The sequence below is a fragment of the Benincasa hispida genome, chromosome 9 (genome assembly GCF_009727055.1).
Source record: "Benincasa hispida cultivar B227 chromosome 9, ASM972705v1, whole genome shotgun sequence".
In the NCBI taxonomy this organism is placed as follows: domain Eukaryota; kingdom Viridiplantae; phylum Streptophyta; class Magnoliopsida; order Cucurbitales; family Cucurbitaceae; genus Benincasa; species Benincasa hispida.
In genome coordinates this window covers 73,550,327-73,564,563 of record NC_052357.1, presented here as the reverse complement: position 1 = coordinate 73,564,563, position 14,237 = coordinate 73,550,327, and the positions used below count along the sequence as shown (strand labels likewise).

General features: G+C 37.7%; 1 protein-coding gene and 1 long non-coding RNA gene across 2 annotated transcripts in view; one reads left to right on the top strand and one right to left on the bottom strand.

Moving 5' to 3' along the window:
- Positions 1-7,637, top strand: part of LOC120085327 (mitotic spindle checkpoint protein BUBR1) — a 14,523-nt gene extending 6,886 nt beyond the window's left edge. The window contains exons 8-11 of the mRNA XM_039041263.1: positions 6,685-6,853; positions 6,938-7,020; positions 7,107-7,190; positions 7,289-7,637. Coding sequence (XP_038897191.1) covers positions 6,685-6,853; positions 6,938-7,020; positions 7,107-7,190; positions 7,289-7,349 — 397 coding nt within the window. The 3' untranslated portion in view covers positions 7,350-7,637. The remainder of the gene's footprint in view (positions 1-6,684; positions 6,854-6,937; positions 7,021-7,106; positions 7,191-7,288) is intronic.
- A 5,274-nt stretch (positions 7,638-12,911) lies between these two features.
- LOC120087279 lies at positions 12,912-14,202 on the bottom strand. The gene is made up of 4 exons (XR_005484468.1): positions 14,024-14,202; positions 13,704-13,870; positions 13,550-13,617; positions 12,912-13,468 (listed from the first exon to the last, which is right to left on the bottom strand). It is a non-coding gene; the product is annotated as an uncharacterized LOC120087279 (long non-coding RNA).
- Positions 14,203-14,237: the final 35 nt, after the last annotated feature.

The following is a 14,237-nucleotide window of genomic DNA, read 5'->3' as shown; positions in this document are numbered from 1 at the left end:
CAACACTCCTTTCATAGGTGCCACTTTCAGAAACACCTTTTTCCACCTACCTCAAACTCCAGGTCCTTACGCCTAACGTTAGCATAACTCTTTTGCCTGCTTTGAGCCGTCAACATTCGGGCCTTAATCTTCTGTATTGCCTCGTTCGTGGTTTGTACTAACTCAGGTCTTAGTAATTTTCACTCACCAACCTCATCCCAGCATACGGGTGACCTATGACACTTCCCATAAAGGGCCTCAAACGGCGACATACCAATGGTTACCTGATAACTATTATTATAGGCAAACTCTATCAAATGTAGGTGAGAGTCCCAACTCCCTGCAAACTCTAGTGCACAAGCACGTAACATATCCTCCAGGGTCTGGTTCAAACGCTCAGTTTGACCGTCAGTTTGTGGGTGAAAAGCCGTACTGAAATCCAAACGTATACCCAATGCTGCCTGAAGGCTCTCCCAAAAGCTGGAGGTAAATCGAGGGTCCCTATCAGATACGATGGACACTGGTACCCCGTGCAATCTTACCACTTCTTTCATATACAACTGGGCCCACCTACTCACTGGATATGTAGACTTACCTGGAATAAAGTGTGCCAGCTTGGTAAGTCTATCCACTATAACCCAAATTACTATAAAACCCTTCACCGTTCGCAGTAAACCTACAATGAAATCCATCGAGACATGCTCCCACTTCCATTTCGGTATGCTCAAAGGTTGCAACAAACCTGCTGGCTTTTGTCTTGGGGCCTTTACCTGCTGACACACCAAGCACTTACTGACAAACTCTGCTATCTCCACTTTCATGTTATTCCACCAATAGCAACGTTTTAGGTCTTGGTACATTTTGGTATTGCCAGGATGTATTGAAAATGGGAAGTTATGAGCTTCCCATAACAGATCATTCTTGAGGTCACTATCTGCTGGAACACATAAACGTCTTCGAAAAGTAAGACCATTATCTGCTGACAAGGAGAACTCACCACCCTGTCCTGTCTTCACTTGTTGCGCTACTTCAACTAAGTAAGGATCACTGCTTTGAGCAATAATGATCCTTTGCCTTAAACTTGGTTGTACTGACAATTGTGCTAACTTCACAGATACTTATCTTACCACCACTGCTATCTCAGCCCGCTCAAGGTCCTTACATAAACGACTCTGTTTGGTGATAAGGGCTGCTGAATGGGCTACCTTCCTACTTAGAGTATCCGCCACTACATTTGCCTTTCCTGGGTGGTACAGAATCTCGCAATCATAAACCTTCACTAGCTCCAACCATCTACGCTGCCTCATGTTTAGCTTCTTCTGAGTGAAGAAGTATTTTAAACTCTTGTGGTCGGTGAAAATCTGTATCTTCTCGCCTTACAAGTAGTGCCTCCAGATTTTTAAAGCAAAAACAACAGCTGCCAACTCTAAATCATGTGTGGGATAATTCAGTTCATGGTTCTTTAATTGGCGGGAGGCATAAGCAACTACCTTATCTTGTTGCATCAACACGCACCCCAAACCTCTCTTGGAGGTGTCACTGTAAATAACAAAACCACCTGTTCCATCTGGAATGGTGAGAATTAGGGCCGTAATCAACCTTTGCTTGAGATCTTGGAAACTATCCTCACAAACCTTACTCCAAATAAAGGAAGCTCATTTTCTTGTCAACCGGGTCAGAGGGGTGGCTATACGGGAAAAGTCCTTCACAAAACGACGATAATAGCCCGCCAACCCCAAAAAACTACGTACCTCTCCAACTGTGGTAGGACGAGACCAACTCGTGAACTGCCTCGATCTTTGCGATTCAACAGATACACCTTCCTTGGACACCACATGCCCTAGAAAGGACACCTGCTTTAACCAGAACTCGCACTTGGAAAACTTAGCATATAACTGTTGCGCCCTTAAGGTCTCTAGAACCTTTCGCAAATGTTCCTCGTGCTTCGCCTCTGTCTTGGAGTAAACCAAAATGTCATCTATGAAGACTATCACGAAGATGTCAAGAAATTCCTTAAACACCCTGTTCATCAGGTCCATGAATACTGCCAGAGCGTTCGTCAACCCAAATGACATCATGACGAACTCATAATGCCCATACCTCGAACGAAAAGCTGTCTTGGGAATATCACTATCCTTTATCCTTAGACCGAAAATCAATCTTAGAAAACACTGTAGCTCCCTGCAACTGATCAAACAAATCATCAATCCTGGGAAACAAATCATCAATCTTAGAAAACTTATTTTTGATAGTCACCTTGTTTAGTTCCATGTAGTCAATGCAGAGCCGTAATGACCCATCTTTCTTTTTCACAAACAGCACCAGCGCACCCCTAGGGGACACACTAGGGCGTATGAAATCCTTATCCAACAACTCTTGCAACTGGATTTTGAGTTCCTTCAGTTCTGTTGGGGCCATCCTGTACGGAGCTTTCGAGATAGGAGTTGTGCCTGGCTCCAACTCGATAGCAAAGTCTATCTCCCGATGCGGCGGCAGACCTGGGAGTTCTTCTGGAAAGACATCCGGGTAGTCACGTACTACTGGCTCTGAGGTCAAGGAGACTTCAGGCTCTCTAGTGTTGATGACACTAGTTAAGATACTCCAGGTACCCTGGTTAAGCAACCTCTGGGCTTTCATGGCAGAAATCACTTTGGGCAGGACCACGGTCCTCGCCTCTTTAAATTTATAGCTGGCTCTCGTGGGAGGGTTAAAGATCACCTCCTTACGAGAGCAGTCTATACTGGCATGGTTAGCAGCTAGCCAATCCATTCCCAAAATCACATCAAAATCCCGCATATCCAAGACTACTAAAGTCACATCTAGGGTATGACTCGCTACTTCAATCTGACATGCTTTTATCTTCTCCTTTGTTAACATAATTTCTCCAGACGGAGTGGAAACCGACAACACAAAGTGTAAAGGCTCTAGTTCTAACATGGCATGCTTAACAAACAGCGATGATGCCCCAAGATTGGGAGCGTACCTGTCACAACAGTGCCTGTTTTCTCGACCTCCTGCTGAGTGGTAGAGTAAACACGACCTTGTTGATGCTGGGGCCCACCCGAACTCCTCTGATCACGGCCTACAAACTGGTTCCCAAGACCGAACGTGCCTCTAGCAGGACATCTATCTACCGAGTGCCCCTCCTGCTTGCAATGAAAACAAACTCTGGTGCCTGCCAAACATCGACCCCAGTGACGTCGTCCACACGAGCTACACACGGTCGCATCCTCTCCACCGTACCCGTCTCGGCAGCCTGCTGCCTAAAATGACGAAGCGATCTGTCTGAACCTTGAACCTTCTGATGGGGGTGTGGCTCGAAAGCCTTTTGATCTGCCTTCCTCTTTTGACCTGAGGAAGGTCCCACCCCGAATACTCGTGAAAAACTCATCTCCTGACTGTGGGTTCACCTCGGCTGCCAGACGAAGTGCCTCAGCATGAGTGGTTGGTTTGAATGTCGCACGATACCTCGTATACTGTCTTTTAGGCCTTGAACGAACCTTTCTGCTCTCATGGCTTCCGTGGCGACCAACTCCGGGGCAAAACGGGATAAGGCGTCAAACTCTTGGTCATACTCCTCCATTGACATGTGTCCTGCCTCAGCTCCAAGAACTCCCTTTGCTTATTGTACCTTAGGTTGGCCGAGAAGTACTTCATGTAAAATCGCTCCTTAAACTGCTCCTAAGCCACTGGATCCCTTCCTACACCCAACATCCTTTCTGCCGACTGCCACTAGATCTGAGCCTTGTCGGTAAGCATAAAAACGACACATTGCACCTTCTGGTCTTCTGGGCATTTCATATAACGAAAAATCGTTTCAATCGAGGATATCCATAATTCTGCGTTGGTAGGGTCCTTTAGTGACCCCATTGAAGGTGCTGGGATTATACTTCCTGAAATCTCGCAAATGTTTGGCCTCCACCGAAAGGCCGACATGCTTTGGTTCTGAATCATGTTCCGAGTCTGGACTTGCGGCACTTTTTTCTGTGGTGGTGGTGTCTGATGGAACTGGGCAAACTGAACCAGTCATTCGTCCAGCATGTCCTTTACCTTATCCAACACAACTGATGTAACTGCTTCCTCAATAGTGGCTGCCCAATCAGTAACCTCTACTGGAGCGACGGGGTGGGTTGCGTCTGTGACGACATGGCCGTGTGCTGAGCGCTACTTTGTGTCTGGGTTCGCGGCCACCCTGACCTTGAGGGTCCCTAGGCGGCAAGAAATCCTCTGGTATCGGAGGGTCCTGAACTTGTGCATCTTGAACTTGTGGATCCTCATCATGAGGATCTTGATCCTGAACTGATGGATTTTGCTCTACAGGAACACGCTCCTTTCCGGTAACCCTATGACTGCCTCTTCCCCTAACACGAACTATTTTCCTGACAGTTATTTGCAACCACCCCTTAGCTACTTTCCTTACTAGCACAAAACACATCAATTGCAATCATAAATGCTATTAACTCGTGTGCGTATTATTCTAAATACTTTTCATAAAGACATACCTGGCAACGACGAAGAATCCGTTTTGCCAAAGGAACAATCTGGACTTACATAATAAGTCAGTCTATAGAACCCCAAAACACGGGTTCTAATACCAACTATAACAACCCCACTTTCTAGGACTACTAAAAAGGGAATCGCTACTGCATGCATGCATAAATATTCTCATTGAAGAAAATAAAGTAAATTAAAGAAAATAATCATAATCTTAATCTGCATGAAATATATAAAAAAAAATGTTCTAACATATCTCAAAATCTTAAATTGTTCAACCCGGCATCCTTTTTAACAAGAAACAATTTATAAAAAAATAAATAGATAAATAAATTAATTAAATTATGATAAATCCATGAATGGATAAAAACACAACATGCGAAAATATAAACAGTCAAATGCGGAAGCGAATTTTGGTTCCTTTGGCACTGTCACGAATTCCTCTTGTCAGTCGCTCGAGTGTCCTTGCCCTTACCTGAAAAAAATAAGGATAAAGGTTGAGTATAAAATACTCAGTAAGTGATCCCATTACCGGGATCAGACTATGCATCCATGAGCAAAGAAAAAAAATAAAAATTAGCCCGTGGCTCATACAGTTACATCGGTTTTTGATGACGAAAGGAAAACCAAAAGACGTACTATCTTGCCTTGAAATGCATGTTTAGCAGCCTGTCGGCACATTGTCAAACATGATAATAACATGAATGTGAACCCGTCGACCCACGCATGTCTTATGGCCCGTAGGCACACCTGTCAAACATAATAATAACATGAACGTTAACTTGTCGGTTCACGCATGTCTAGCGGCTCATAGGCACACCGTCAAAACATGAAACATGAAAATAAATGTAACATGAACGTAAACCTGTCGGCTCACGCATGTCTAGCGGCCCGTAGGCACACCGTCAAACATGATAATAACATGAACGTTAACCTGTCGGTTCACGCATGTCTAGCGGCCCGTAGGCACACCGTCAAACATAGTAATAACACGTGTTTGCAAGACAATAAACTGCTCTACTGGTCTATTCATGCATGCACGAAGGCACTAGTAATAGTATCACTTACCTCAACTTGGTCACAAAAGTCCACGCAAATAATTCCTTAAAACCTTTGGAAAACTTGAATCAACCCAAAGTTGTGGCTTGATCCAAGACAAATTCCAAAACTTGATTCAAGTAGCCAATCTGATCAAGAATTAATTCCAAAATCAATAACTTATTTTTTTTTCTACTATTACTCTCAATCCAAAAGAACAACCAACAAGTTTACACAAAGCTTACCCAAACTAAAACTCTTCGATGAAGAGAATGGTCCTTTCTTTGTTAGCAACGCATCGAAATCTAAATCTTGAAAGTCGATACAATGGGTAACACTAAAATCGTTTCCAACACCAAGAGGCACTTTAAAAAGACTCAACACCAAATCTTGCCCAAAACAATCCAAACTTACCCAATCTCAAAAAGGCAGTGGCGGGTGAACGGTGGCAAAAGCAAAACTGGACGGCGGAACTGACGTCGGCGAGGCGAGCGGCGAGATAGCAATGCTTGCGGCAGCGACGGAACGACGAGGCTGGCGGCGCTACTTGTGGTGTCGACGGAATGGCGAGGTGAGGCTGTTTGCAACGACACTGGCGAGGAGGTCACGGTGAGGTGAGGTTGCTTGCGGTGGCTAGGGCTGGAAGGAAAAAAAAAAAAAGAGAGAAAGAGGGGTTGTGTGCGTGTGGAGAGAAAAAGAAAATTTACTTTTTTTCTTTTTTCCTTTCCACAAATATATATATAACCAAATTAAACTCTTCTTTCTTTTCCCTTAAAAAAATAAATTCCTTAATTATCTCCCAAAATATATTTATATACTTACATATATATTTTCCTTTTCCTAAAAAAAAAAAAAAGAATCTAATACACATTTAATTATCTCCATAGATAACCAAATCTCTCAAAATAAGCCAAAATAAAACTCAATTAAGTCCAAATAATTAAATCATATTTTAGTTTAACCTAAAAACATAAATCTCATATAATTTATACAAGTATTCAACAATAACAAAAAAAACTTAATTACAAAATAAAAATCAGGACAAAAGTTGCTTTGTTAATTGTTACTAATACTTGTTTTTTTCTTTTTTGGTTTTTTTATTTTGGGGGGGGAAGCCTGAATCTCGCTTCTTATTGTTTCTCTCCTTTTGACATTATTGCAATTCAATGATAGGTCATATCTAGCTCCAATTGATGTTTATGATGATTCAAAAATCGCGATTACTTCATGCCATGATCCAGATGTGTCAAAGACACATTTGAATTCTTGGACAATACTGGGGAATCGAAGGGAGAGAAATAAAGAAAACAATGCGTTTCCTTCCAAATGGACTTCCCACAAGGTTTTACTATGGCATCAGTATGCAAAATTTTACTGGATTTGATAGTTTTTAAGTTTGTAATACCCTCAACGCTTCTCTTATCAGATACCACAAAGGGTTGGATCCAGAGTTGGGGGGCCGAGTGCAGGTGCACCCTTAGAGGTGTTTGTGGACGAAGAATGTGAAGAGTAAGCTCACACATTTTTTATTCACAGTTAGTTAATCAAGAGGCACGAGTTCATTAACTTCACATCAATTCCTTCTCTTTTCATAGGGCGGCGCATAATTTGGAGCATGATGAAGGTGGAAAGTCTTCAACCACACACCTTAGGCAGGTTGATGGACGTGATTGTAAAAGGTGAGAATTCATTACCACAATATTTCTTGTGCTCTCTTTTGCATGAGGTTGATGTAGATTTGGCACTTTTTTTTTTTTTTTAAATGTTTAATAAACAGGGAAACAGACTTGCTGAGGCAAAATCCATTGCGCAATTTCCCTTCTAACAGCTTCCGATGATCAAACAATCATTCAGCTTTGTTTGTTGTAAATTGTGATATTTCGACTTGAATATTGCGTGTTTGGGTCAATTGCTAAGAAATTGTGTCCAAGTTCTCTGCCTAGAAAAATAGAGGGAAAAAAACTTTTGTTTTTAATGTTCCATAAATGGGGAAATAGACTTGCTGAGGCAGAATCCATTGCATAATTTTCCTTCCAATAGCTTCTGATGATCAAACAATCATTCAGCTTTGTTGTAAATTGTAATATTTCGACTTGAATATCGTTTGTTGGTTCATTGCTAAGAAATTGCGCCCAGGTTCTCCGCCTAGAAAAACAGTTTTTTTTTTTAAAAAAAAAAATAAATTTAATGGACCTATCTTGGTTTTGAGTTTGTCAACGCCTGCGTTTATTGTTTTTTTTTAAAGAACATAATTAGTCTTTTATTCATTATTTACTTGTTCTAGTTTTGGGTTTTTGGTTGTTCCTGAAAACAACTTTGTTTTCTTGGTAGTTGATTGAATATGGCTTTCAATATTCTTTAGTTGGAGTAATTTGAACGAGGTAGGTTCAACGTGAACGATTGTTTTCTACGATTGGATGTTTGAGAATTATTGTTTCACCATACATCCAAACGGTTTTGAGTCGACTACATTTAATACTTTTTTAGGAAATCGTAAAAAATAGCACGTTTAGATTTTCATCTTAAGAAACTAACACATTTTTTGAAAACTCGTAAATAGTTTCCTTCGGTCCATCTGGAATGAGATCGACCATTGAGAATTAATTAAAAAATCAAAATTTTTAACTTATCGATTGTTTTGGATCTTTTTATGTCTCGTTTGATTATACGTCGAGATTTTCTTATGTAATCTTCTCAAATCTTATATTATTTTTAAATTTTCTTTAAATTTGGTTATGTTTACTAAATATTATATCAAATTATTACGTAAATTTTCAAATCTTTGGCATAATTTATGTTTTTACAATTATATGAATTTTCAAAATCCTAAGGATTTTCTAATTATCAAAATAAATCTTCCAAATTGATTTAAATTTTTAAATAAATTTTGAGAAAGATCAAATTTTTCGAAAAAATGGAAAAGATTTGGGATATACATAGAATCTTGCCGTTAATTTTGTTTGAGATTCTATCGAGAAAATTCAAATATATGAGTTTCGGTGTTAGTTATGTTTAAGATTTCATCGAGAAAGCTCAAATATATAGAATTTCGTATTATTTTGTCTGGGATTAACATCGAAATGTACATAATCTCAATGTATAATTTGGTAAGATGTATTGAGAAAGACCCAAATAGTCGATAAGTTGGGAAAAGTTATTTTTTTTAACTAAAATCTTGTGATCGATCTCGCTCGAGATGGACCGAGAAAAACTATTTTTACGAGTTTTAAAAAAAGATGTTATTTTGTAAGGTAAAAACTTAAACGTGCTATTTCTGACAAATTTCCTATTTTTTTTTCTCTTTAGTTGTGTGTTAGAACGACAACAATATTCGATAATTTTTTCTTTAGTTGTAGTATGAAAGGTCACTAAGTCGTGTTTTAATTGAAAGTTTTGATATTTTATTATGTGAATAAGTAGAAGCATTGTTTTGATCCTTATTGAAATATTGGCTCACTGACATGCGTTGAGTTGAATTGGTAATTTAAAAATTACTAACTCAATTGTTTGGTCCACCAACTTAAAATGTTGATAGAGTTGAGTTTGTTATTTTTTAATCAACTCAATCTAACTCTCACTCCCTCAAATGTTACTATGGTAATAAATCTGGTAATCACCTTCATGTGGCCAACTTCAACGATCAACTTCAACAACCACCTTCGACGATAACTGAGGTCACCTCCAACAAAAATTTCAGCAAGGTCTACCTTCGATGGGGTCAACATACTCTTATTCAAGCTTCTTTGTCTAACTTGTTCGCTTATTACTTATCTCTTTATCATGCTCTTTCTGACATCATTAAGAGGTTGGAAAAGTTGATTCGTGATTTCTTTTGGGAGGGGGTTTATGGTGAGGTTGAGATGCATGTTATGAATTGGGAGATCACCAACGCTCTAAATTGATGGGTGATATCCATATTGGCAATTTTCAGCATCGGAATTTAGCTATCTTAGCTAAATGGGTTTGGAGTTTTCGACATGAAAAAGATGCCTTGTGGAGAAAGCTTATTGTGACTAAATATTATACCCCTCTTTTATATGGCCGACTATTATTTGTGGATATTCTAAATCTCCTTGACAGTTTATTTGCCATACTATTGAATTAGTGGCTAACTGTACCCAAATTCGGCTTGGTACTGATACATCTATTTCTTTTTGGAAGGATTCTTGACTTAGTTGTGATGCTTTTTATACTATTTTTCCTCATTTGTTTTGCCTTACTCGTTTTCTTGGTATTAAAATGGTTGATGTGTGGATTGGGGAACATGAGGCTTGAGATTTGCGCCTTCGTCGTACTCTCAATGATTTATAAACTCTTGAATGAGCTTCTTTGTCTCAATTATTATTTCTAGTCAGCTTCCGTCTTTCTCCTGACACTTGGATTTAGGCTTTTGATCATTCTTCATCATTCTCTGTTAAATCTCGCATGGATGATTTGATGAGTACTGTTGATCCTCATGTCATGGAAGTTTATTAAGCTATTCGGATGGATCGTTTTCAAAATTTCCTTATGAGAACTAAGCCTTGATGTTATTAATACTGTTGATCATCTCCAATGTATATGACTATCTCTCTATCTTGGTATCACATGTCTCGTAAGCATTCAAAATCTACTGCTAATCTTTCTGTGCATTTCCCATAAGGCATTGTGCTTTTGACATATCATGTTGTAAGCTTTTGGTTGGTCAACGATTTTTTCTCATAATATATGATATTCTTGCTTCTCTGTTGGTTGGTCATCCATTTCATGGTACTAAGAAAACCCTTTGGCTGTCTTTTTTACGAGCTTTCTTCTGGACATTGTGGGGTGAGGGCAATAAACATCTTTTTCGAGACCCTTCTTTCAGCTTTGATCACTTTATAGATTTAGTTCTATCTATTGGGTTGTATTGGTGCAAATCTAAGCAACCACTTAAACATTTGAGTCATTCTTATTTAGTTTCCAATTAAATTTCTCTTTTGTAATCACTTTCAGGTATTTTTGGATCTCCCCTTCAATGAAATGTTTCATATACCAATTCAGACCATTAGTTTCCATGAAAAATCACATTCGATGACAAACTCCAATGAAAACTAGCATCGATGATCAACTCTAACAATGACCACCTTTGGCAATCAACTCAGGTGAACAACTCCAATCACCGACTCCGTTGATTATCTCCATATATATCAGTTTAAAAAGACTTATGTTTGAAGTTTAAAGAGATTCTATAAAAGGGGAAGGGCTTATCTTTCTCTTATTGGTCGTTTCATCTTGTGTCTCTTCCTTCCTTTTTTCACTTGAGGTAACAATGATTACAATCTCTTCTTCTCTAGTATCATTTATTGGAATAAATAATACATGACTTTTTGTTTACGGTAGCATCCTTGTATTTTTTTAATTTATTCGTTTAGGGTTCCATCTTTGATATTAAAAAAAATCCAATGTTATAAAGTTTTTATTTTTTTTTATTTTTTTTAAATTTCCACGAGCTATATAATTAACTCAAATGATATAACCTTGGATGGCACTTCGTTTAGGGCCGCATCCTTGGTTTTCTTTTTGTTTTTTGTTTTTTTGCTTTCTATATATATATAGGCTTGAGTCTTGGATTAAGATCTCTTCTTATTGAATAATTAACTTTGGATTTTTCCCAATATTTTATAATGTTATGCAAAATACAAAATGAAATAAAAGTTTGTTGTATTAATTAACAAGAAAATGTTTATTACAAATCGACAAGCTTTAGGGCGTAAAGCCCAAGAGTTGCACCATTCGAATCACAATCCAGGCACTGATCAAGACATTCATCGATTCGACAGAATGAACCACGATCTAGGGTACGTGCTTCAAACATTCACATAGCTTTGTAGTTTTATAATTTTACCTATATTTTATAATCCTAGAAAAATATGAAAATAACATGTCTCGTATTATTTAATCTATTGTTTCTAATTTTCAAAACCTTCGCTTATTTCTCTTCAAACAAACTTTTAACAAAGAGTGAGCATGATATACCGAAAAATTGAGCCGACCGACCAAATCAAAAGTGGTTGATCGAAGAAGAGGAGAGGGTCATTCAGAATCGGTTTGGGAAGAATGCAAACCAACAATTTAAAGAATAAAACCTATTGACGGTATGTCTGCGCTCCTGGATGATTGAGATCGATTTAAACATTTACTAAACTGACCATAGTTGGTTCGATGGCGGATTGGTCAAAAAACTAACTCCAACTGACCACTGCACACTCCTACTTATAACAAGTGGCGAGTGAAAGAATTGAAGAATAAAGAAAGGGGGAAGTTCACTTATATCATATAGTAGAGGGAGATGCTAATTTTCCGATCAACAGGATGAGAAATCTGACTCAATCTTGATCATACATGATTTTCTTCCCTTTTCTAGTCAATTTAGTTTTGGCGAGAATGTATTCCACACTTTGCTTGCATCCTATTCTTGCCCCTTTTACCATATCACATCGAAATTTATCATCTTATACATTTACTATTTTCGTTTGTAGATAATAGTAAACATAATTAAATATTAGTCAATGAATCGTTACAACTCTACAAGTTGAGACATATCTTTATCTATACGTAAAGATAAGATTTAAACTTCAAATCTCTCTTTAAGGGGGCATTTGGTGGGCGATAAAAACAGAAAGTTGAGTTGGTAGTTATTATCTGGAGAATTAAATTATCTGCAGAGTTAAATTGTTTGTGTTTGGAGTGAGAGTTGAGTTGGTAATTATTGTTTGTGTTTGAATTGCTAAGTTAAGTTGAATTAAGTCTGAAAATTTGTTTTGGGGTGCAGAGGTGAGTTGAGTTGGGTATCTAGTATAATTTATGTAAATGAAATTGGTTATACTTTTATTATTTTTTGTTTGCTTTTTTTACTTTGTTATTGTTGATTAATTTTCAACTATACACCTGTTTTCTCAACTCTTTTATGACAATAACCGTAAAAACTCTAATTTTTTCCAATTTGTAAAACATAATAGATTCTTTTCAACGTATTCTTTTTAAAAAACTGTAAAAACTCTATTCTTTTCACAAAATACATGTTATATTGCAATAAAATCAACATTCTTCATTCTATTTGACAATGATTTTTTAACCCTAATTACTTATATATATATTATATATATATATATATTAATATATAATATATATAAACTCGCTAACTTAACATTATTATAAAAAAATTAACATGTTGTACACATAAACATTGAATAACTCAATAACTTTATAGTTTATGTTTATATAATATGTATCGTCTATGTCAAATTGAAATTGTTCATAGAATATTTACACTTCATTTCATAATGATGTTGAGAATGGTATGTATAGTAAAGTTACATTCTTTTGAACATCATAAAAATAATATTAAACGACCGAAAATGTGGTCGTTCCAAAAAACAAATTCACAAAATATATATTTTAGGTTGAAATATTAGTTGATCAATCTAATGGGTCCAAACAAGTAGGTGGATGCAATACCACTTATGTGCCTCTTCTGGTACAACGAGGAAGAGGTCCGTCTTTTGTATGTCCATACCAATTATATCAATTAGGTCGCATCTATCATTAGCAATTAGTCTTTCAATTCCAAATATGGCCTGAACTACTTCCTTTTGATGTCCAAATTCTAGCTCGTGTTTCTCCGTTTGCCACGCAATGAGTTTGTTTATATGGCTCCGTTGATACATTTGCTCTGCCCCATATCTGGTACAACTACTTTCCCCATGGACATATCTACTTGATCTTTTTCCATTGTATCCTTTGGCAATTGGGTTTATTTATTACCTGGGGTATGGTATTCCTGTGATCCTAGCTGAACTCGTCCTCTATTTTCCTAAACAAATTTGACGCCATCACCATCGGGGGCTCGCAGGACTGACTGGTTGCCTTGTCCTTCCCAAATACATTTGATAGTTCATCATAATGGGTTCTACAAACCCCTCGCATTGGGATGACTCTGCATTGGTACATAAAAGCAATATTATAATTTATACGAAAACAGGTGTGGTGTACATTGTTCACTTTTTTTTTAACTTACTCGAACCCAGACATCAAAGTTCTCCTTGTCCCTCTGAACGCATTTGAACTCCTCGTTCCACTTGAACCCTGATTGATTTAACATCTCTGTTATTGTCAAGTATTGTTTCTTCAAACTCTTAATCTTGAATTTAATATTCTGGTTTGGACCACACCTGGGCAACTTGTCCTCTATCATTCGCTCCAAGTGCAGTAGATATCCTGGCTGAAATATCTCATTGTCGGATTTCCAACCAAACTCCACCAAAGAGACTAGGGCATTTACCAACCTAGCGTCATCAACTTTCGTCCATGTGTGTTTCGATATTTTTCCATCACCTGCCTGAAAATAACCTTTGAGGACTCTGAGCGAAAACATGAAGATCGTCCCAATTTTATTTTATAGAATCATAAAATACATAATACAAATTATGCAGTGAAATTAAATTTATAACATGCCGAAAATTTGAGAAAATGATTAGAGAGAGAGATTTACCCTTGAAAAACATTTTCTTCACATATTTCCTTTTCTCCGGAATTGATCACTCGAAACCCTAATGGCCAGCACCAATTGGAGCCTTCTGTATTATCCGGGATGAGAATCACAAAAGTTTATAGGCTCTATGATTTTTGGAGAGGGAAAAAGATTGAGAAGAGCAAGAGAGTTTTTCTCAGAGTAGTTTTTTTTTTTAAAAAAAAAAACCTTATGT